Source organism: Tauraco erythrolophus, chromosome 2 (genome assembly GCF_009769465.1).
Source record: "Tauraco erythrolophus isolate bTauEry1 chromosome 2, bTauEry1.pri, whole genome shotgun sequence".
Lineage (NCBI taxonomy): Eukaryota > Metazoa > Chordata > Aves > Musophagiformes > Musophagidae > Tauraco > Tauraco erythrolophus.
Window position 1 is genome coordinate 16460424 of NC_141466.1, and position 25342 is coordinate 16485765.

General features: G+C 38.7%; 2 protein-coding genes across 2 annotated transcripts in view; one reads left to right on the plus strand and one right to left on the minus strand.

Annotated features, from left to right (window-relative positions):
- The window catches only part of NT5DC1 (5'-nucleotidase domain containing 1), a 156151-nt gene that overhangs the window by 123711 nt on the left and 7098 nt on the right, over nucleotides 1-25342 (minus strand). Inside the window, exon 6 of the mRNA XM_086632133.1 lies at nucleotides 21939-22020. Within this exon, the coding sequence (XP_086488259.1) occupies nucleotides 21939-22020 (82 nt within the window). The remainder of the gene's footprint in view (nucleotides 1-21938; nucleotides 22021-25342) is intronic.
- Nucleotides 9375-16868, plus strand: COL10A1 (collagen type X alpha 1 chain). Its single transcript, XM_086632132.1, has 2 exons — nucleotides 9375-9513; nucleotides 14974-16868. The coding sequence occupies exons 1-2, from the start codon at nucleotides 9375-9377 to the stop codon at nucleotides 16866-16868; spliced, it is 2034 nt and encodes a 677-aa protein (XP_086488258.1).

The window sequence follows — 25342 nt, forward strand, 5'->3', positions numbered from 1 at the left end:
CCACATCACAATCTGGACTGTGTAACACAGATAAACAACTCCTTCCCATCTCATTTCCTATCCTATATGACTCTCTCACTCCCATTTCAAGGTCCTAACTCTTTATTCCTGTTATTGCAGACTGATGGAAGACTTCTTCCCCTCCAGACCTGTAGCAATACCAGCACGTCAGAAAATCTTCAGATCAGCTTCTCTGATCTTTAGTAAATCCATTAAGGTTTAAACACATTCACATTATAGCACTTTAACCACAGACAATCCAAGCAGCCGTTACCTTTCCATAGCTCTATTCTTAAGCTGTGACAATTACAAATTCAAAGGTATAGTCAATTACTGTGAATGACTGGAAAGGTTTAATGGCTTCAGTGGAACCTGAACACCTAAATCCAGGAGTGACAAACTCAAAATCTCAAAGTACATAATTTCTGCTTGCAAAGTCACCCACTTCTACCTGTATGTAGCAGAACTACACCGGGCTTTTATCCATTAACTCCATGGAGCAACTTGCTTACATCTCACCACCAATGGGTGCAGAGGTCATCTAACCACCTCCAGGAGGAGTACCATTTTTGGTTTTATTTTCCCATTTACTACAGTAACAGCAGAGTTAGAAAGTATCACCATTGGAAACAAGGTGGCATTTTGGTCAGGATGTTTGGCATGAGTTTAGTAGTCCCTATGCTTCCCTGATATCTGGATAATTTTTGGTATCAGTAGCTTGGGAATTATTTACCTGCTCCACATATCAACCACTTTTTTATAACTGTCTTTTCAATTATCAAATATTTGAATGTGAGGGCCTAGTGGTTAAAGTACTTTTAAAAAATCATCCTTCACATTCATGTGATTTTTCTTCTATGAAATGCAGGAGACATTGAATTTGAGTCAGGTATTATATGTGTCATCTATAAAACTTTGCAGCCCTGATGCATTTTCTGTAATAATAAAAGCAGCCACATCATTAGCACTTTATTACAAGCAGGTAAATATGACTCTCCTTTATAAGAATATAATGACTGTAAAAATCCAATCTCAGCTACAGGAAGCTAAAACTGGTCCTATTAATAATCACTAGGAACAATTAGGCTCCATGAACTCAAGCTTATTTTGCATAAGGGAGAGAGTATAGAAAGTTTATATACACTCACCAACAGAACTTTCCCAAGTTTCAATTTAAATAAATGAAAAGGAAACAGACTTAAAAAAAACCCAAACAAATCCCTTATTTTTAAAGTGAACTCAGACAACTTCTATTTGTTCTGGCTGTAAAAGTCTGGGTTTCTCCCCCCACACTCCCCGTTCGGCACCTGTTTTTAAACATGAAAGCTTAAAAACAACTCTGTGCCAATTGTCCAAACCACAGCGGGTAGTAAGGTCAATGAACAAGACTATTCAGCAGGCTGACTACTTGCTCCAGTGAGTACACTCGCAAAAGCAGCTTAGTTACACCTATTTTTCGCCAAGTGTTTGGAAGATTCCCCTAATTAAGGAATACCTGAGGGAGCTGCTTGAACTTTTTCACCTTTGGGAAAGTAGGGGTGTTCTCACCTTTCTTTTACCACAGCTTCTACTTTATTTACTGCGGTCCACGGGAGTCTGAAAGAAACTTGGAGTCCAGCAGGAACATAAGTAGAACAAGATATTAAATACTCTGGTAAAAGTTAGAATCATAGAATCAGAGAATGGTTAGAGTTGGAAGGGACCTCAAAGATCATCTAGTTCCAACCCCCCTACCATGGGCAGGGAAACCCTCCACTGCACCAGGTTGCTCAAAGCCTCATCCAACCTGGCCTTTAAAATAGAGCATGAATTTAAAAAAAAAAAAAAAAAGAGCATGGATTAAAAGAATTAATTAAAAGAAAAATAGAGCATGAATTAAAGAAAACATAAAAATACACCCCCACCCTGGAAATACTATTTAGCATTTTCATGTTTTTATGTGAACGCTCTTTCTGCTGTTACATATCAGGTTTTTAAAACAGAACCTCAGGAACTTACTAAAAAAGAAAGAACACTTGCAGTAATCTTTAAAGACGAATTATATATTTCAGGTATTTAAAATCATTTAACACATCCTGTGAATTGACCTGGACCTATGGAAAACAAGCTTTCCTCCTTCCATCACTCCCAGGAAAGTTTGATTACATTTTAGTCTAAATCAAATTCTTACTAATTCAGCTTACAGAAAAGCTTCATAAACCACTGTATTGACACAAGTGACAGTGCAGTCAACATCAGGCAGAAGGCTGAAAATGAGCATCTCCAGGTAAAAAGAACTGGAAGCCTCTTTATCTGGCTATGTTTAAGCAGTTTCAGAAACAGTTTTGTGGAATTCCTGCCTCAAAATCCAAAGTCAAATTTTCACATTTGCTTAGGCTATTCAGTGGTCAGGCCCTTTGAAAATTTCTTTTCCTAAACTGTGTGCAAAGTTAACAGGATATTTCTGTTCTTCATCAAAAAGACATAAGTCCTCGCATCCCGTGCATGTTTGCATTTTTAAACAAATCTAGTGAAAATTGGAACTTTAAATATATAAACATTTATGCTACTTAATTAGAAATGCATTTAAGGGAGAAAGGATGAATATCAGTATATAAAACACATTTGTGTTTTCCGTATCTTGAAAACTGATCAGCTTGCATTTAAAGCCACACAACTGATATGAGTTTCAAATTAATGCATTCATTTGATCAATACTTGTTGTTTCTACGTTCAGAGGTAGGGCAAGAAGGAATAAAAATAAGAAAGGAGTAAGGTTAGGCCTTATTCCTGGTCTATTCAGGCCAGCAGCATACCCAAGGTACTGGAAAACATCTTTCCTAACACCAGTACTTCTGTTTGGCATGCTTTGCTCTAGTATCATAAATTCTCTAAGATGGGTGAAGATCACCTTATCTTTATATAAGCATAATGAAATGGGGCCATGAACAATGTAGTGTTGTTAAAAAGCATTAATCAATAATACTATCTGACTCTGAGGAATGTATAATCAGAAATTCATGTCAGTCTCAAAGCCTTCTGTATAACCTACATGGTACCCGTCTTTTCCTGAGGTTTCAGTATGGTTATTCATTGCCTCTGCAAGTTAACACAGTCAGAATATAACTATAAATATTTAACTAGGTGCCATCTATTTAAATATATTGCTATATTAAATAGAGTTCTTGTGATCAACAGTTACCTGAGCTGAATAGAACAAAATGGTCAGCAGTCAGTCAGTTTTGCAGTGCCAGAATAAACACAGACCATCTTTCCATTACTACTTGAAAGTAGGACATTTATCCAACCACAATTACAAGTGTTAGAAGAACAAGGGCTTTAAACCTATAAAAAGACCAATACAGGACTGTAGGGGTAACACAGTTTCTTTTGTTTGTTTGAAGACAGAATTGTTTATTGTATCTCAAAGTATGAATATGGATAGGACTGCACAGCCCTGCAGATTACCTCAACATGCATCTATTAATTACAAAAGATGACATGCATTCTGAAACTCAGAAGAAATCTTATTTATTTTGCAATTAGTAAGGTAAACGTTTTCTTCACTAAGAGGTTTTCTAGTCCTATGCAGCCCAAGTGGCTAGTGTTGGAACAGAAAATCCCCTCCATGTAAACACAAAGTAACAATGATTACAAAACAAAACAAAGAAACAACACCATCAAAACACAAACAAAAAAATCCCAGACTTCTTACAGCTATTAAATTCACAGATTTTCCTGCTTCCTGTTTCCTAGAGCTCACTTGACTGTGAGCAACAAGAAGGTGAAAGACAGCTGCACTAGTTTTCCCCATTAAGAAAGGTACAGTGGAACACTTTGTTCCTCTGCACTCCCATTGAGGGTTTACTTGGCTACTATCACAGGAGCGTGCAAACACTTTTCAGCATTGTGTGATGGAAAGGGAGATAGGATGGTTTTAAACCATGGAGTTGAGATGATTTAGGAGTTTCCAGAGTGTCATAACATACACTACAAACTAGAAAACCCAATTATTTTTTTAATATCATGACAGCTTTCAAACTTCTCTTAGAAATTCCTAAGCGCCTTCCTTTGAGAACTTAAAATCAGAGACTGAAGAATTTCTTCACCAAAAATGGTGCTACAGGCTATTAGAGTCCATTGCTATCATAAGCACTTCAATAGAGGAAAACTTACCACAGACTAGGGTAGGGTCTTCAAAGTTAACTTCAGGCAGGTAACAAAATTGGAACTGACAACATCAGAAAGCACTTGTCATAGATACTGAGCTATAAGAACCAAAATAATTGTGTCCTCTTAATAACGTTGAGATTTTATGTTATAAAAAAATACTTCAATTTTTTCAGACTATTATTTAAACTACAGGAGAAACCTCCTACCAACACTTTCTTGCCTCTTTCTTCAAAACTGAGATTACCTAACCAAACAAAAGGAGTAACCACCCCCCCGCCCCCAGTTCCTTAGGTAACATATTTTAACATAAAAAGTAGTTATAAATAACAAAAATTCCAGGATTAAGACTAGAAGCCAATTATTAAAAATTAGACAAATTCCAAGTTAAAAAGCTGTGAATTTTTACTTTCAAAGAACTCACAGTTCTTTGAAACTCTCCAAGCACATGGTTTGTGCTTAGGCAGCACAAAATCCTCAGTATCAAGAACACAGCCAGTTCTCAATTACGGCAAGGACCTAGCCCAGCCTTTCTTTTTGGAGGATGGGGCGGGGTGTGTGAAAGGGAGAGTGGTTGCTTGTTTTATTACAGTTTATGCCTAAATATGCTATTCCACATTTCTTCCTGGTAAGCAGTTGCTTATCGTGGGACTCATTCAAGTCTCTTTGCAAGTAACTTGCAGGACTGTGGCAAAAGTCAGTTGCCATTTCCCAAGGCATGGTGCCACTTCCACATCACTTACACAGGCGCTTCCACTCACTGTGGGAGTGAGACACTGAAGAAAAGGGATTTTGGAAAGCATGTGTGAGTGCATGCTTTCCAACAATATTCAACAGTAAATTGAACGTTCGGTCAGCAAATATGATGAAACACTGCAGACTGCTGCGAATGGCATTAAAGACTCTGTGATTCCAGCACCTACTTCATATGGTCCAGAGAAAATCTATTTTGAGTCTTTTTATTGCAGTTAAACTTAGGACTTGAAGCATTACAGAGCTATTTTGAAGGAATACTACCACAGCTACCTTTGCGTAGGAAGAAGCCGCCAGTACATAACTAAAAAGCAAGTTCAGGAGTGGTGCCATGGATCCATGTGTTACACCATTATTCCTGACTCTTAGAGTCGTGGGACAGGGGAGCAGGGAACAGTGAAGATACCTTCATTTGAAAGCAGTCAACTTTCTAACTGCATGGCTACAAAACAAAAGCACCTGAAAGTCTATACTTTGAGAAGAGGCATGCAAATAATCTATTTTTTAAAATGTGCTGTTACTGTAAATAGGTATACACAAGTATGGCTACTGTACGTATTTTTGCACCTGCAAATATATACCGAAGCCTACCTTTCATATGTGTGCTTAGAGCTAAATGTGTGTTAGTGCTCTGCCAATGGAAAATATCCACAGCAACAGGGAAAACATACAAAAAGAAGTGAACACTAATTCTACCTCAATTTCCCATACCCACAAAAAACAAAACCTCAAACCCAAAAAGTGGCATAAGTTAGCACAATAAGGTGGAGCTCAGGCTAAACACGAGGACAACAGGTTTGCCTGTATATACCTTTTGACCCCCCAGTCATCCCTGTTTACGCAGAGACACACAGAGATTATTCACCTTCCTGGTCAGGAGGAGCCAAGGCAGGAAGCGAGGCTGCTGGGCAAATATCAGGGAACATTATTGGTGCTTTTGTGACATAAGTGTTCCTGCTTTGGGGGTATTTAGGAATTAGGCCAGAAATTAGCATGAAACTGTGTGTGCATAGAACTGTCGCCTCCTGTTCTTTACTTTCTTAACCAAATATTGCCAAATTAGCAACAACCACACTTCCCACTAAGGGCTGTATATTTAAATGTTTTAAAATTAAAAGCTATTTTGGGATTTATGTGAATTGAAAAAAGGAGCTGGAGTTGTGTTTCCTCAAGGAGGAAATAAACTCTATGCCCATACATTTGCTGCCTCTGTCAAAAGCAGATGCTGGATTCTCATTTGGATTTATAGAGAATAATTTTTAAATGAAGCACCTTGAGAAGTTACACAAACAACTTGAGGACAAAGTTTCCTTCTTCAAAAGATTAAAAAGAACTGAATCCACACAAGGGGAGTAGAAATGTCATCTCAGACACGCAAACATTTTCTGAAAATCACTGACAAGATTGGACACACAAGCTTAATAGGGAAAGCAGGCTTCAGTCTGAAGACCCCTGCAGTGGAAAGAGTTTACTTACAAAAATGGAACATAATGTCGTTCAGAGGATGGCTAGGAAGAAGAATAGAAGAAAAGAACTGTTCAACTACATTAAGTAAATGATTGCAGTAGTCTTTAAATCACAACATTAATACAGCCCTCTAGTAAGCAAAGGTATTAGCACAATTGTAAGCAGAATACACTTGATGGTCCATTGGTCTCTTTCAGTACAGTAACTTGTGTTCTAGGATATTTGCCATAACACATAAAAGCCAAAAAAGTTGTTACTTGAAGAGTGTGGAATTAAACAAAGACACAAAGCAGGTAAAATTCAGCCCACGTTAACCTGTCATTCCACAGGATAGCTGCACAGTTCAGGGCCACCAGCTCAGTCTTTTGGTTGGAACGGTAACAGGTGTCCCTTCTGCACCCACCATGCATGAGAACTCACGGTAGCACAGGTTATTTATTAGTATTCCGATAATATAGTATGCTAGTACCCTTGCCTGATTACAGTATTTCTACAGTTGGAATTAGGGTAAGGGTGCATACACATACATGTTCTTCTGCATAGATACTGCTTGTTCCTCATGAAAAGGCTCTCCAGACAGCTTCCACAAATGGGATAAATTAACTTGAAAAATAAATACATGCTCACTTCACCAGGACAGTAACTTGTAGCACATGCTCAGCTTCCTTTAGTAACAATACTAAACGATCTTGATCTTAACAACACTAGATGATCTTGAAGGTCTCTTCCAACCAGACGATTCTATGATCCTATGAACACAGACATCATTTATCTTTATTTTCCACTAATTTTTATGCAAGGGAAACGAAGAATTTCAGACACATCCAAAAATCTAACTCCTACAAGACTGAATATCATATATCCATCTCAAAGAAGCCTACAATTGGCAACAGAATTTTAATACACAGATAATTTATATGTAGGTATTTTTGCTGAGAATGCTTGATAAAAGCAAAATGCACTACATATTTAGTTCTACAGTTTCATTCTAAATGAGAAGGGTTTGCTTCTTCTGTCCTACTTTGCCCCTCGATCTTAAGTGATGTTTCAGAGTCACAAACAATTCGAGGACTGAAAATTACTGCCTATTTAGTACTGAACACTAATCAAAGTGATGCAGAAACACTGTAAGGTAAGATTCCATTATTTATTCAAAAAAAGAAGTCACAATGTGTGGATACAGTATATTAAGCAAGATTACTTTAACAAATTTTCTTAATGGCTAAAATCGCTTTATAATCTCAAGAAAAAAGAAAGGCAAAACATGATAAGCTGCAATCAAGTTTGATTCACCAACAGTAAAACTGCAGTAGTTAATATTTACTAAACTGAAACCATTTAATAGGAAAAACATGCATCTAGTAAAAGTACAGCACTAACTGCATTTGATCAAACAAACCTTAAAAGAAGTTAATTGCTGAATGCAGAAAAGCTCAAAAAAGCTGCACCAGCCCCAAACATCAGCCTGTATAACATTTTCAAATTTAAGCAGTATGGATTTCAATACATTTATTACAAATAGAGAGAACTAAGTTTTCATTGTGTACGTTAGGCTTTCCTTTCAAGAATTCATAACACAGAAACATTACTTGCAGAATACATCATATACGCACAGTACTGCATCTCCAGCATCAAATCAGAAGTCTAGAAATATAATGTGAAAATAACAATCTCCTAAACCAATAACTGCTTATAAGTAATCTTCAGGTTCTCACACAACTCTCTTATTAATATCTTCATTGTAAGTTCTCCACTCGTATCCCAACAAACAACTACTCACATAAGTAGCCTCTACAAACTTCAGTGGAGTTACTCCTGAAAGTAACAGCCCACCGAAGTTCAAAATGTACAGTTCTTTCCTTAAAACATTTACAGAGAAATCCAAACGAAGCACTTAGAATTACCAACCTTACTTACAAGTTCATGATTTTTTCCAATGTTACCTTTCTCAGTTCTTAAAACAGAGGGGCTGTAAAATTTTAGAAAATACTAACTATGAGCAATACAATTTCATCAATAATAAGAAATCCAAGGAAAGAAGAAGAAAAAAACAAAAACACGTAACAGGATCTAGGATAACTGCCCAAAATAGCTTCCCCCACCCCTAAAAAAGGCACATTTATAAACAAAGACAATTACTGATTTTTGGGGAGGAGCTTATGCCCAGCAGTCAACCAACTAGGAGGAAAATCGTATAAATACTCAAGGGTGACACTTGAAATCATCAGCTTCTGCTCACTCACCAGTGGCAGAACTACTCCTCAATAGAGGAGGATTCACTGCTCTACTACTCTGCACTGGAGCTCCACAACATTTTGGTATGTTATGATTTCATTCCATTCTACTTGGTTTTGAAGGTAATTTCTACAGGATACAGGTTTTCTGGTTGGGGAGGGAAGGGGGTTGATATTTCAGGGCCAGTGACAGCATCCTCACTGCCACTTGGGGCTACCTGAAAGGCGACAGATAAGAGCTTGGTTTCAAGCAAGGCAATGTAAGATTTTTGCCACTGATGCTGAAGGAGCCAGGACTTCATGCTTCATTTGCTATAGCATTAGACAGAGGCAACGAGGTCGTGGTAGAGTGTCTATATTTCCACTGAAAACTTTTCTTCATTTCAGGAGTTTTGATATATGTAACTTCTGAATTTACTTGCGGAGCCCTAGCATAAATTGGAAAATAATAACCATTTCTGAAGACAGTGGTGTTAAATAGGCTGGCATCCATTTAAAATTATTCTTTTTCTAAAAGTGACACTATTGCCTCTAAGCTATCTATACAAGAGCTCTATCATTCAAAGTGAAAGCAATAATGAATGATTCTCTTTTCCTTAGAGGATCTTTCACAACTAGTGAAAGCAGGAGGAAGAAAGCACAAAATAATGTTACTTTTAATACCAATACTTTAAGAAAACTCATTTATTCATGCACAAGAAACAGAACTGAACAGCTTTTCTCTATAACAAACTTTTTCTCTCCTTTCTAACACAGAACAGAATTGGAAACATGCATTTACAAATATCCTTACTGCTGCTGTTTTGTCTGAACATTGTCCATGGTAGCGATGGATATTTTTCTGAGCGATATCAGAAACAATCCAGCATCAAGGGGCCACATTTTCTACCATTCAATGTAAAGAGTCAAGGTAAGTTACTATTTTTTGATGATAAATTAATACAACTATTCCTAGTGGGTCAATACATAAACAAAAGCTCTTTATTTATACTATTGGTATTAACTTTCACTAACAGCTTATTAAAATAACGTCATCACTGCAGAAAGAACTGTCTGTCTCTGGCAATTGACTCCTATTGACAAAGATGCACATTTGCCACAGACAAATTTTTTTACATAATCACTAAAGACATAAAGACCAGAAAAAAAATCACAGCTACAGATCTGATCTTCAGTAGTGGGAATAATACAACATGATTGTGTACATAATTATGTACAACATGCTAATCATCCTCAAATTTCTTGATTCAGCACTGGGGTTTGTAATAATAGACCTACCATCTACAATATTCAGAAAGAACTTCTACATATTCTGTCAGGTTATCTCTACTCAAAACAGACTTCAGGTGTGAATTTAAATATATATATATATGATACATATGGACAAAAGAAGACATGTTTAAAGTCTAGAAAGGCAAAATAAATTGATACATAGTCATAAAAACATGACATAAACCTCTATATATTTTTTCATGAGTGATTTAAGATTATACTTTAATTATCAGACTAATCTCATAGTAATATAACAAATCCAGCTTTATTATAAAAAGTTCTCATTTCATAAATCAGTCTTATTGTATAGGCAACATATAATTGCAATGCTATACATTGTCACATCTCATTTCTGGGTATCCTGTCCTTATAAGTCAAATGGGCAGACTTAGTGTTTGAAACTATGAGTCCTGTTTTATTTTCCACAGTTAGGCCAAAGGTTTTTATTTTTTCGAAAAACTTGAAATCAAAACTTCTGACTTCATAGGTGCTGCTTTTATTTGATTAATTGTCCCCCAAAGTATGATCAGTGGTCTCTACTCAAAATTATCATGACTAAAATTAAGATAACAATCTTCCTTGTAAACATCCCTCTCTCCCCTCCAAGAACAATATTATTTTCTTTCAGACATTAACAAGCTATTCAGAACAGTTTTTGCTTTTGCTGTATTCCATCTACTTTTAGCTGGGCAGAAATGAGGAAACTGAAGGAGGGACTCAGAAAATGGGATTTGTAAATAAGCTTCTCTTCACCAGAAAAAAGACATTTTAGACCGTATCTGCATAAGAAAATAGGGTAGTACAACAGAAGCAGATCTGGAGAGCAGAACAGTTGCTGCTCAGGACACAGCACCCACATTACCTTCATTTAGGAGGTTCGGTTTCAGAATAGCTTTATTCTGATCCTATGGACTGGATGCTTCTGAGCAGCACACTGAGTTGAAAGATGCAGCCCTGGTCTCACTCCAGCCAGCTTCTGCCCCTGTGCTCCAAGAACACTCTGCAGTAAGAGCCGAGCGCAAGCAGCATGGCTAGGAAGCTTACCCTCCAAACTCTTCTTTTGGGCTGACCAAAATACTGTCAAAGTTTCACCCACTGCCTTCAGTATAAGGACTTTCTGGAAACCTACCAGCACTCTCAGATTGAATTTAGGTACATGTATATAAACAGACACTCTGAGGACTTGCTAACTGGAATTCCCACTAAGTTAGAGTTGCATTTCCTCCCTCTCCCCACATTAACTTTTCATAGTATTTTTCCATGACTTTATTCAGAATCATTTACATATTTGTTTTTTTTTTTTTTTTAAGTGAAGTACAGTATTTACTTGGTTATCCTCTAACATACTTCACTTATTTCTCTTCTTCTACTGTTGTGGTTTTTTTCCTGCTCTACAAAAAAAAACATTTGGAAAGGGGGAAACCAGCAGCAAATTAAGGAAGGAGCAGTGTAAATAGGAAACAGGGTAAAAGGAGGAAATGAACTGTCCTGAACTAAGTTTTCACTTTATATACTAACACAGAATCTAACAGGCGTGAAACTCCATATTTAGAATGAGAATGAATGTATCAACATGTGAGAAGTTTAAAATGCTGTCTGTTTAGGAAAGTTAATAAAGACTATATATATATACTAGACCTCAAAAGCAGGAACAGCCTACAGTTTTACAGATGTGGGAGTCCAGTCTTCCAAACTGCTTGACAAATCGTCAATTGGGGAACAACCATCAAAGTGGAGGACTGGAAAACCACTGCTATTCTTCAGTCTGGAAAACAAGCATCTATAGAGGGTTTTTAGCAAAATTTACAGATAGCAGACTGTTATGGATCATAATTTCTAGTCTGAGATGACATCGGAAGAATAAACCAGGAGACTAGAGAACCAAATTCATCTAACGCTATTATCTAGTGAGTTCTTCCATATGCAAGAAACCCAAGTAGCATACGGCAAGCTTTTCATCATAGCTTACTTTTCCTTTTTTGGTCACCAAACATTGGCTTCTAGAGATTTAGTTACCAATAATTTTTTTTTTTTTTTGTACTGCTTTGTCAAAAAGCAATCTGGAACTAAAATTTAATCTAGGCCCAAGCTGGTGACTCAGGACAACACGTAATAGAACATACAATTTCTGTTGGCAATTAAACCCTATTAAAGCTTCATTTAATTTGGTGAAATTAACAGTTTTAAAAATCCTGTTCCTGACAGCTCTCCAGTCAGAATATACTTTCCTTTTCTGTATGTATTTAGTGTCATCATTTTTTAAATACACTAGGACATGATTTTTAAACTAGTAACTCTTTAGCCTGAAATCTTTGAAAAGTCCTAGTTGAGAATAATCATTGAATTAAGTCTGCCTGTTCAGCAATGGTTAAATAAGCCATTATTGCAGGTTTTGCTGAAGTCTTCATACTTAATTCAACACACAAATAGGGTTTGACTACACTCAGAAAACATAAACCAATTTTGCATTAAGATACATGCCGAGACATATAAAAGAGCAGTCAACCACTACTTCAATTTTCCTGGTAAAAAATCCTACCTCATTAATGTCTTCAGCTGTCCTTTCCTCCGAAGGTTTATCATTGTCTCTAGACAGCACAATTACCAGATATATGTAAAAGCAGCACAACTTTGAAGCAATGTAACTCCTCACAGAAAATCTCTATAGTAACATGAACAGTGACAAAGCCTTTAGCATCTTTTGCAAAAAGGCAGCACCCACCACTTTATGAACCTAGGGCAGACATGAAGGTGCATCTAAAACATGGTAAAAAGGAAGAAATAGAAGCACTCTGAAGCTAAAATCTGATACAATTTGCCACCAAAAAAAAATAAACTTAGATCGAGTGCAATAACATAGCAGAATACAATGAATGTTGCCCCCCTGCAGAAATTAAACTCACTCTGACTGCTAAAGAACAAAACACAATTCGTAGGCATGACCATAGTTCCTTGAGTTATGGTTATGAAAGTGCAGACCTGGCTGGAGTCACTGTTGTCTTCTGTTAAAGTACCAACATAAACGCTTGGGTTTGGATTTCATGCCGTTGATGTACAAACCTATTTGTATTTTTCCCCTAATCTTTAACAAGTGAAACAGCATTAGCTCAGGAACCTGTTTAGGTATTTGTATTGAGGCTTCGATCTGACCTGCCTGTGTTACCTGATGTGACTAGGTAGCTTTTGAAGTTCTACCCACAGATAGAACTTACGGAATAAATTCCGAGTCCTCCAGCTGAGTAAGCTGTTTTCTCTGATGGTAGCTCCCTTATCTGTGGTGAAGAAACAATGTTTAACATGTAAAGAACATTTATACGCCACTTCGCTGCAGGGTACGTGTTAATTCTGACAGGCTTAAGCCTTTTCCAAATTATTTTTTTCATACTATGTCATTCCTAAAATTTGCCATATCCTATGTCTCCTAAATAACAAGAAAACCAACTTGCAACTGCAGCCTACTAAATGTGGGAGTTCAGTGGCAAGAAATCCAACAATATCAGTAAGATACCAAAGACTGCACCAGACTTGTCACTGGTACCCATAGCTTCCACAATCTCCTTTGCAGCTGAGAAGGTTGCGTGCTTGCATTTTCAGTCTGTCAATAAGTCACAGACATTACTTTCTTCCGATGTGTAGGATTTTAACAACTACCTTCCTTTTCATTGCCTGAAGGAGGATGAGCCAGGAAGGTGTGCAAAACAAGGTGATACGCATTTGTGCTGATTTTATGCATCAGCAAAAGAGAAAATGCACTCTCTACTCTTGGTAGATAAGAACAATTTCCCCGGCAACATAGGAAGAAGGCAACCTTGCATATCCAATATCAAACCAAAACTAAATGTATTTCATATACGCATCTCTTATTTTTTTAAATACAGTACGTACAAGAATAGTCGTCTTCCTCTATCTCATTTTTAGTTCGTCAAGACTAGCCACTGACTAGAAAATGCAATTTACTATCTAAGAGACAGCAGAATAGTAATTGCATAAACTTTCACATATAAATATGTATATATATGTGTATGTGTACACACACATGCACACTCTGCCCTTTTTATAAGAAACTGAAATGCAAATTTTAGCTGATTCGATTGTTGATCAATTACCAATCTTTTCTAAATGAGCATCAAACAGAGTATGTTGCCATTACGAAAAACAGAATCCAGGCTCTTCTTACACCCCTCAGTTGTTATTTTTAAAACAACTTCTTAAATTAACATTTCTCATAGGTATGGTAATTCATTCTGCAATGCTGTCAGTTGCTGCAAACTACTGAAGTTGTCTCACAATATGCATGTTAATCTTGTCTTTAACATCCTACGAATAAGCATCCTAATTCCAACATGAAGCTGCAAGCTCTCCCAAAGTGCACGGAAAACTAAGCCGTGAGCTTGTTTGTTTATTCTTCTGGTTTTGACATTTGGTTAAGTGGCTCCACCTGCTGTTTTGATAACTAAGAAAATGAAGTATTATTAAAAAAAAAAACAAAACAATGCTGGAATTCTGACTGCAGTAAGATGAGTTATTAATTGTGACCTTCCCACTGTGTGAAATTTTTATGACAAACAAAAATCTTTAAGACAGAATTTTAAAATGTAATATTTGTATGTTTACCATGAAAAACAGATCCATGGCCCACTGTTGGAAATAGGAGGGAAAAGGACAAAAATCTCACTACTTAAATGTAGCACCAAGTAGTTTCAGAAAAGCAGCTACACCCACACAGGAAGCCTTCTCCGGTTTCATTCATCAAGATGTAATTCCGATGACCTACTAAATCAGTTACCCGTATTGTGTTTTTTTTCTCCTTAATAGTTTGCATCTACCTGCACAGCATCTTTCAAAAGCTCTCTGATGACTTTAAATGTATTGAAGCCAAAAAAATTCTCACCACACAACTCCAACACATTTGCACCTGTTACTTATTCATATAAGGGCTCTGAGACACTTTTGCTCTGAACGTGTCAGGTTCTCCGTGACCGAACACAGCATTAGAAACTTGACTTCTATGAGGTTCAGGTTAAGTTAACCCTTCACGCAACTCACCACCATGCCACAAGTCTGCAAATCTGTTACAGCTGATTCCTCTCTCCTGCAGGTGTGCAGGTACGGGGTGAACAAGGTCCTCCTGGTCCTCCGGGCCCCATCGGACCAAGAGGACAACCAGGTCCTGCAGGAAAGCCAGGGTTTGGAAGCCCTGGTCCCCAGGGTCCCCCTGGTCCCCCAGGACCACCTGGATTCTCTGCGGTCGGAAAGCCAGGCATGCCAGGTCTACCAGGAAAGCCAGGAGAGAGAGGACTGAACGGTGAGAAAGGAGAAGCTGGACCTGTTGGGCTCCCGGGCGCAAGAGGGCCACAGGGACCCCCCGGCACTCCCGGCCCCGCAGGACTGTCTGTTCCCGGCAAGCCAGGACCACAAGGCCCTCCGGGAGCTCAAGGACCAAGGGGCCTCCCTGGTGAGAAGGGAGAGCCAGGTATCCCCGGTATAAATGGACAAAAGGGAGAAAATGGATTTGGGGTTCCGGGCCGCCCGGGTAACAGAGGTCTTCCAGGTCCGCAGGGGCCCCAGGGCCTCCCTGGTCCTGCCGGAGTAGGGAAGCCCGGTGAAAATGGTCTTCCAGGTCAGCCAGGTATGAAAGGGGATAGAGGTTTACCAGGTGCACCTGGAGCGGCTGGTATCCCAGGTCCCCAGGGTCCTCCCGGAGAACCAGGAGAAGCTGGCATTGGCAAGCCTGGGCCAATGGGACCACCAGGAGTAGCAGGCATACCTGGAGCCAAGGGACACCCCGGACCTGCTGGCTTGCCTGGATCCCCAGGTCTTCCAGGATTTGGAAAGCCAGGATTGCCAGGGATGAAGGGACACAGAGGGCCTGAAGGTCCTCCTGGCCTTCCAGGACCTAAAGGAGACCAAGGCCCCGCTGGTGTGCCGGGAGAACCAGGGCCGGCTGGGCCACCAGGGAACATGGGCCCTCAAGGACTCAAAGGCCTGCCTGGTGAGAACGGCCTGCCCGGGCCCAAAGGCGACATGGGCCCCGCAGGCCCCCCAGGATTCCCGGGAGCCAAGGGTGAACGAGGTCTGCCGGGATTAGAGGGAAAACCAGGATACCCAGGCGAGCAGGGTCTTGCTGGTCCTAAGGGACACCAGGGTTTCCCAGGTCCAAAAGGCGACACTGGCCACGCTGGGCTGCCTGGCTTGCCTGGTCCGATGGGTCCACAAGGAGTTAAGGGAGTGCCAGGGATCAACGGCGAGCCAGGCCCCCGGGGGCCCTCCGGAATACCCGGGACCAGAGGCCCCATCGGCCCCCCTGGCCTGCCGGGAGCCCCCGGTGCGAAAGGCGAGCCAGGAGCGCCGGGGCTGCCAGGCCCGGCGGGAATTTCCACAAAAGGCTTAAGCGGGCCCATGGGACCACCCGGACCCCCGGGGCCTAAAGGTAACAATGGAGAGCCTGGCTTGCCAGGGCCCCCCGGTCCTCCCGGTCCCCCCGGCCAAGCTGTAATCCCACAGATACCCGAAAGCTACGTTAAAGCAGGAGAGTCTCGGGAGCTATCAGGAATGTCTTTCCTGAAAGGAGGAGTAAACCAAGCTCTTACAGGGATGCCAGTGTCTGCTTTCAGTGTCATCCTCTCGAAAGCCTACCCTGGGGCAACAGTCCCCATCAAATTTGACAAAATCTTGTACAACAGGCAGCAACACTATGACCCCAGAACAGGAATCTTCACCTGCAGGATCCCTGGACTGTACTATTTCTCCTACCACGTACATGCAAAAGGAACAAATGTTTGGGTTGCACTCTACAAAAACGGCTCCCCACTCATGTACACTTATGATGAGTACCAGAAAGGATACCTTGACCAGGCTTCTGGCAGTGCTGTCATCGATCTCATGGAGAACGATCAAGTATGGCTCCAACTGCCCAATGCAGAATCCAATGGTCTCTATTCCTCTGACTACGTTCACTCTTCTTTCTCAGGTTTCCTATTTGCTCACATGTAACAACATCCCACTTACACTCTCCTGATACTCTCTCCTTCAGACCGTTTTAACGGGCACTGACCTAATTTGTCATTAGCAGGTCATGCAACTTCAATTTTGCAACAGAAATGGAGGAGGGAGTGAGAAGGTGGAAGAGATCAGTTCACACCTAGTAGAATAATATTGTATGTTTTTAGATAATTGTCATAAGAAATTTGTTTCAAATGATCAATTGTCCAATTGAATGAAACATTAAAATTTTATGAATTAATATAATGCACCAGACTCTCTCTTTTTTCTTCTTTTTTTTAAAAAAACAAAAAGTCAAATCAGAATTTATAACTATCATTTCTCATAACACACAAAGCAGCCATTCCAGGACTCTAGATCATACTTCACTGTACTTGAATTAACTGAAGATATTATTCAAAGTAAACTGTCTCAGATACAACACAGTTATCACAACAGCTGGACAATATGTTTCAGGAACATTAGTCTGCTATCTGACAGCTTCATCTTTGAGCTATCAAACAGGAGTAAAGAACACACAACTAACAACTGCATATATCATGTCACAGTTTAAATTAGTTCCACGTTTCTTATTAATTAATATCTACCTTGGAGAAAGGTAGATTTACAAATTATTACCTGTTACTAAAAATCTAAGACTTTTCAAAAAAGCAACCAGATTTGAAGCCTAGAAATACACTCAGCTTTGTCTGATGCACGTTTTGTAATCTGCAGCAACAAAATAGTTCAGTATTTTTAAGCCCCTAACATTCTCTAAAACTACAATGTTCAAACTACAGTAAAACAATTATCACTAAATCCAGAAGTTAAGAGCATATCTCCACAAACAGACAAAATCAAAACAGCTTTACCACCCCAAAATTGGAGACGATCTTTGCACTGCTTTTCCCTGAACAGTTCATGCCTTGAAAATACGCCACTCTTGAGACTATATTTTACTTAAACGGTAAATGTATCAGATGACGACAGTAATTAGTCAGCAGACACAATCATATTTACCATACTCCTACATACACTCATGTCTCACAAACATTAGACATTACATAAATCTGTTATGGCACTACAAAAAGTTAATGGTGTAAAGTAAGATAGCTTAGTAAACCCAGTGCTTATAAATTATCGAACCATAATAGTTTGATCACACATTTCTTCCAATGAAAGTCACCATTCACATGCTTTAAAAGTATTGTTTACATCAAAACCTTATCAACTCAAACTACTATTTTTAGCTTTTTTTTTTTTAAACATGTTTTTAATCACGTGAACTAAAAGTACGTAGGCCCACGTTTAAAAATTTTGTAGTATCACTGTTTCTTCATGGAAGCAGAACCTGAGGCTTGTTACATTGCATACATTTGAAGTCAGCAATTTGCTAAGTACTTGATCATTAGCGAAACTATATAATGTTTTGGGAACTGTAAAGAACTACCAAGAAGTAACTTTGGAAAAGTGTTTTTTCTCCCCTTATTAAGTGTTGCTGGATAACGAAGCCTGTGGCTTAGGCTATGCTTTGGTAAAATAGTAAGTAGAGAGTGTAACACAAGATGTGCTTATTTTAGCAGTCTAGTAGACCTCAGCAAGCAAATTGGAACTACTCTTACAAGCATCACATACAAATTGTTGCATGGAACTAATATGCTGGACAGTACCACAATTTATACGAAGCAATCCTGTGATACTTTTCTTTTGAGCCAAAATAAAACTCAAGACATTCGAGTCTGAATTATCTGTCCCTGTTTTTCTACCTTCCCGTTTTAGGCCAAATATTAATTACATAGCTCCTAATAATTATCTTTTTTTTTTTTTTTTTTTGCATTAAAAAGGCAGTCACTTGCATTAGTTCAACAGCACTTTCCAGTATTTAAACATAGCATGTGCTGCTGCCAGTACATTCAACCAATCTGGCACTTTTGTTTCAGAAGCAAAGAGAGAGACTGGGTACTGGAGCTGGAAAACACTGGTTAATTGCTATACATCTGAAACGTATGCCAAAGCACGTGTTTAAAACTGTTGGGAGATGCTCGGTGCTCAGCAGTACGTTACTGTCCTGTGATTCCAATTAACTAGTCTCTGCAAAAGGAAGTGGGCCTAGATAGTATTCTCAAAAAGCATGGTTCACCAGTCCTTATTGTCCATCCACTTTAATTCAGGTTTTGTCCTTTAATGTCTTCACTCCTCGAACGACTATATAGAACTTCAAATAAGTCTACAGCTTAGTACCTCAGACCCATATTCTTTGAAGGCTTGTTCTATAGAACATAGACTAAATGAAACACATACAAAGTAATGTTAATCACCTTAAAGGTGCAAAACATTCCAGTAATAAATTAAAAATTTACAAAAAGGATTCTCAAGTAATTTAATGCTCAACTTGGATATAGAATGCAGAGAGCATTCTTGTAGGTATGGTTAGGTAAGAAATGACTATTTAGAAACTAAGAATATCTGTGTTTACTGCTATCCAACACCATGCTTTTCTGATAGTATTGTTTAAAAAATTATCCCAAGTATTTTTGAGTTATTCTTCACAAAGGAAGACCTGAACAACACAAGATTATTTTGGAACCATCTTACTTTTCCCTCTGCAATCCTCAGTTCTTCACTTCTTTACAAGTAGAAGAGTGGGTTAATACCCTTCATTTAAGCTGAGTCAGGACAATCATGGCTATCTGAAAGAGCCATCCAAAAAAAATATCACAGAGCAATTATCTAAGGCAATTACCATAGCTAAGACAATGAAAAGCAAAATCCACCAGACACCCGATTAAGATCAAAGAAATCATGTGAAAAAGAGAAGGGCCATAGAGAAACAAGGGCATACTGACAACAAACCAAAGTGACTTGCAAACACTTACAAATTTGAAAAAATAAAATGGTCAGTCGTTCTGCTCCATCACTGACAATGGCACTACTAGAGGGCATTTCTACTTGGGAACTTTGCGTCTCCTCAACTGACCACTTAATGAGTTTGCTTTTGAAATTTTACCTTGACTAACTGTTAATGAGCACTGCTTTTCTCTGAAGGGTTAAACCCTCTACAAGGCATTGAGGACATGGGATTGAGTCAAGAGACTGTGGTTTTCAGGGCAGGCTCTGAGCTAAAACAGACAGTGGGGCTTCCTGGTGTATAAATGTTGGGCTGGAGCCAGGTTTAGGAGTTTCCTCAGGAAGTTATGTTAAGCTTGCAGCTAAGAAAAAAAAAAAAAAAAAATCTCTTTGGCACAAACTTGTGACAGAGCATTAGGACCATTATTCTCATTTCACAGAGGGACCTGAAGCAAAAAGAGATACTCCATGGGAATATCACAGGTAAGTGATACAGGAAGAAATTACCTCTAGTTCTTCCGACTCCTGTTCAGTGCTTTATGTACTGGACCATGTTATTGAAAGGAAAATAAGACCACTATGAACCCTTTCAAAGCGATGCTTGACAGCGTAACACTGTCATGTATTAAAATATTTAAGAGGTGTATACAATCTGCACTGTACAGAGCTTTATAAAAAAAAATTGTGTCTATCAATTACTGTTTTCTTATATTTCCAACACTGTTGTGCATGTGCCTTATGACTTCTGTAACAGAGAATGAGGTGTATTAAATTAGGTATCAATTCTGATAGGAGTTAAAAAGGATTAAGCCATATCACACATCTGTTTGTATGCAGACTCCATGCTTTACATACACAAATAGGTACCTGATAGGTAGGTATATTCATGAATGTACATATGTACACACTTAGACGTAAAGAAAACTGAGCAATTATTTATATGAGTTAAAAGATCAGACTAACTTTTGTTGGATCTAATTAATTTCCAAAGAACACTTAAAAATTACACTTTTTGCCAAATGCTGCATGATCCATACCTTTTAAAACAAAGAGCTTTCATGATTGGAAAAAAACAAAATGCTAAAAAAATAGTTACAGTTGATTAGGATTTGTTTAACATCAGCAGAAAACAAAGGATACATCTATTTCACGTCTGAATGAGTTCCTAGAGGAATTCTTAACTACCAATCACACTCTAAGCTCCAAAGGAAACAGTAACAACCATCAAAAGATTTTAGGAATATCTTGCTGTCTCTTGCAATACACATCCTGATATCAACTCCTATTTTTGTTTGGAACCTCTCTCTATTCTGTCAGTTAAAGTTGAAAGCAATACAGCAAGTAGTACAGCTCTGGTGAACAAAAGGTAAGTTTTAAGAGGGTCAAAACTACACTCGTGCTTAATGAATGTTGCATTAATAGAAGTAATTCTATTGGAAAATACTGTCAGCAAAATGATACAGAATTTTGCACTGAGCTTCATATAATCTTTTTACAAAAAAAAAATAGTTAAAAATAATTTCAATTAACTTGACACGCACACAAGATGGTTACACTTTTTTATCAACTTATTATTATAAGCCTAATAGAAACTCAGAAGTTAAGTCTGTGAAAGAAGGCAAGTAATTTCTAGCTGAAGGGCATCCAAGATGTTTCCCAACTGTAATACATTTTAGTTTTATAAGGTCAGCTTTGGGTAGAGGAAGGCTATTATTAAAAAACAATTAATAATAATTCCTCTGCAATTTTTAGTAAGCTTGTAACAAAATAACAATCTCTTCACTATTGTGTCAATACTACATGAAGGATTCTAATCAAAACTAGAGCGCTAAAGAAAATTATCAAGTATTAGTTAGAATCTTAATTTTTTCCCAATGCATTTCTCATTTTATTTATGATTACAAGAACAGAAGGAATAGAATTAAAATACAGTTCAAGGGTGTCCACATTACCATACCAATCATGGTAAGAAATCATTTTTCCTCTAAATTCAGTGAAGTAGCACATCACAATTGTTATTAAAGACAGCAAAACAGTTACAGCTAAATGAAATAAAAATAGTAATGACAAAGATGTTCTATTCCAGGATAAATATGTGTCTACTATAGAACTATGTGTAAGCTTGAAAAGTAAAAGCTATGTTGAGTATCCTACCCTGTACTTGCAAACGTATTTGCTCTGGCAAGCACGTGATGTTTTCAGCTATTATAGTAAGTTTTCAATGAACCCACTTACCTTTAAAAGCTGAGATTTTATAATTATGCTGGATAGCAGCCACCATGTCCTTCCAGAAGTCATATTTTTTCTGACCATCATGCTGTAAGTGTCAAAAGGAATCTAGTCATTATACCAAGTATTGGCTATTTTGAGCTTTCCTACTGAAACAGCAACAGGAATGCCATTAATAAACAAAAGTATTTTGTTTATTACTAAAACAGTCTTAGACAGCAGGATTCAGGACATTGGGACTCAGTAGTACCCAGCTTAACTTTGGGTAACCACAGACAACTTGCATCCCTACTTCAGAAGCTTATGGTGGGGGTGGGAGGAGGAAGGGGAAAGGAGAAAGGATTCATATTTGTGAAGACGTTACAGCAAAGGATGGCATTAGAACAGCACCTTACTGCGTGAGCGATCTCACTGACATTGGGAAAAAGAAGTGCCTAGAGCGGCAGATACTGTCCTTAATGAGCAGGTTGACATTATCTACAGCCTGGCACTTATATCACCTTCCACCCTCAGAACTGGCAAAGCTCTTCGCTATAATTTAGAGATAATGTCCTCCTGCCAACAAGTCCAGCCCAAACACCGTATAAAACATTCATCCAGGAGCCAGGTTGAGCAGCGCCGTGTTACATTGTACTCCGAGACTGCCAAACCCCAGCGCTGGCAGGAGGACAGGGGAAGGCGATCTGCACTTGTGAACAGTCTCTCACCATTCCTAGAAAGCCACCCAGGCACAGAAGAGCTCCAGCTGACCTCAACAGCCCTTTCAGCATCTCACCAAGGGAGAGAAAAAGCTTCTCAACCAGCTGAGCCCCACAGCACTCAAACTCCATTTTCAGAAGTTCAGATTTTAGGAGCGCCGAGTTAATCAGATGCAGCTATGCAGCCAGTCAGTATCACAGAGCAGAGGATTAGCTACTGAGCTTGTAAGAGGTGCTCACAGTTACAAGGCAACCTGGCAGCAGTAAAACAGGTGGTATATTCTCTTTGAATTTGCACGCCATACAAGTATATTTGCAGTGCTGTTACTGGCTTTCCACACCTACATTAGGATAAATTCCAATGCAACTGTTGACAGATTCCATAGCATTGCCCTCTGTGTCCTGACCACTGCACTGATACCCGAATAATGATCCATTTTGTAAGCATAAAGCATTTTCTGGAGAGGGACACATTCAGAAACTAAACAAAACCAAAACAAACTCTTAACATAACAAGGTTAAAAGAAGTAAAGATACAACGTTGTGGCTTTTAGCTCTTTTCTTAATCTATTCCTATAGTAAACTGCCAGAGAAATACATAACAGAGCTAAGAGAGAAAAAAACTTTCATGAATGTCAAACTTCATTTAGCTGCTATCCAAGGTCATTATTCAAAGCCACATTTGGGAGATGCTAGGGAGCACCTGCTTGTATAGAGGCAATGGCACTAGCCCACGGTGGCACTAGCCTTTGGACAGAGAGATTCAGCTGCCAGCTCCCCTCATACCCCACATGGCTGACTTACTCCTTAGTTTGGGGTTTTGGGGTTTTTTTTTTTGTTTCTTTCTTTAAAAAAAAAAAAATAATCAGTGCAATGAGCTGACAGTCCCTCAGAGCGCTGTTTTGAGGACAGATGGATACTAGTTTAAAACTGAGTATACTTCCTTCTAAACATTTGATCTCAGGGAAGACTGTCAAATTAATTCCTTGCAAATCTACAGCTGTTGCATTGAGATGTATAAGAAAACAGACCAATTCCCAGAAAGCAGAGAGAAAACTGTGTGTGTGCCCATGCGGTCCACCAAGATTTTGGCAGTGATTACCAAGTGTGATTTCATTAGCTGAAGTATCAGACAAGGAAGTATTTTGTGTAAAGCTTCAACGTGAAAATCAAAAACACTAAGAAGCTCCCCTGCTTTGTCTGAAAACACGTAAGAGTTCTGGCTCTGGAATCAGCAAAACCAGATTCATTCTTAACAGTGTGGAGCAGCCCAGCATCCACCTCATGTCTAAACCCATTTTGAATTCCAACCTAGCAGTTCTCCCACCCATTTCCAGTAGAAAGCTTTCCTGACGCTAGAACGTTGCCTGGAACAATACGAAAAAAAACCCTTACTAAACAGGCTCCCAGAATAGGAAACAGAAGCCTCTACTTCCTTTTAGAAATGTGGAAGAAGAAAATCTGATGTTTCTAATCCTTAGGATGCAGCATTTTGCAGATGTGAGTGCTGGAGATGCCTACCACCTCCTGCCTTGCACCTTTCTCATCGGGATGATGCTGACCTTCCAGGGAATTACTGTAGCCCTCCTGTTGACACTAGGCCAACATCCAGTAAAATATTCAAGAACTGCTAGCTGGTAAAGAAGAGCCATGACCCACTTTTGGTCACTCTCTGGAGAAATGGCACGGGTTTAATTCTCCCTGGCTGAAGATGGCACTGATCCAGGGTCAGTGGTCCAGCTTGCAAACTAGTAACTGAATCTGAACGCTTGTAACACATATGCTATGACATGCTTTCTCAATAAGTAGGTGACTTGTGTCAAGTCTAAATCAAATATAAAATGAAGTAATAAAATACAGATGTCACATCTGAGACAGGGTTCTAAGCTGTGAAGAATAGAGGAAGGAGATTAATCAGGGACAAAATTAAGAGTCTTATGGTACACCTGCCCTCAGTGCTTCCTGATAAGCCAGCTTTAGCTAACTTTTCATGCAGCGCATGGACTTAGGCAGCAATCTAATCAGCATGCTATTTTGGAACAGAGGTTAAAGCCTCAAGTCAGGTGATATCCAAAGGGACACCAGACTCCCATCTCGCAGCTCTGAATTTCACTCTGCAGATAAAGTTTAATATTTGCAATTTTCAGTGCTGTAGTGCTTTGGCACCGTCAGCCAGAAGACTACATCAGTACCAACATATTTTGACACCGATACACTTACTGTATGAGAAGAACCCTCTCCTACTCCCCAACTGCACGCAAGTTAAAGATTCAAGCCTTTAACAGAACCAAATCAATTAGCATCAAATTTCTAAGGTAGAATTTAGGACATTCTATCTATCTAAAAAGCACTGAAGACGGTTCAAGCAATTGCATTTTCCTCCTTCAGAATTCAACTTATTGTTTATCAGGGAAAAAAAAATTGGATACTATTCTAGAGATATATTTACATCTGTGTACACAGATCAATATATTTAAGACAAAAACATGTTTAAAAAAGAATGGAATTAAGCTTTCAATTCATTAACACCCTGCAAACTGGCAAATCGTTATTCAGAAGACTCACATTAGATTTAATTCAAGTGTCATCAAGTATAATTAAAGGGGATTTAAAGAACTATATTCTGCATATCACAGAGTAAACTTGAGTAAATAGTGCATTTCTATTCGTATCCTAGTTATTTGTGCCCTCTGGTGGAAGTACATTTATTTT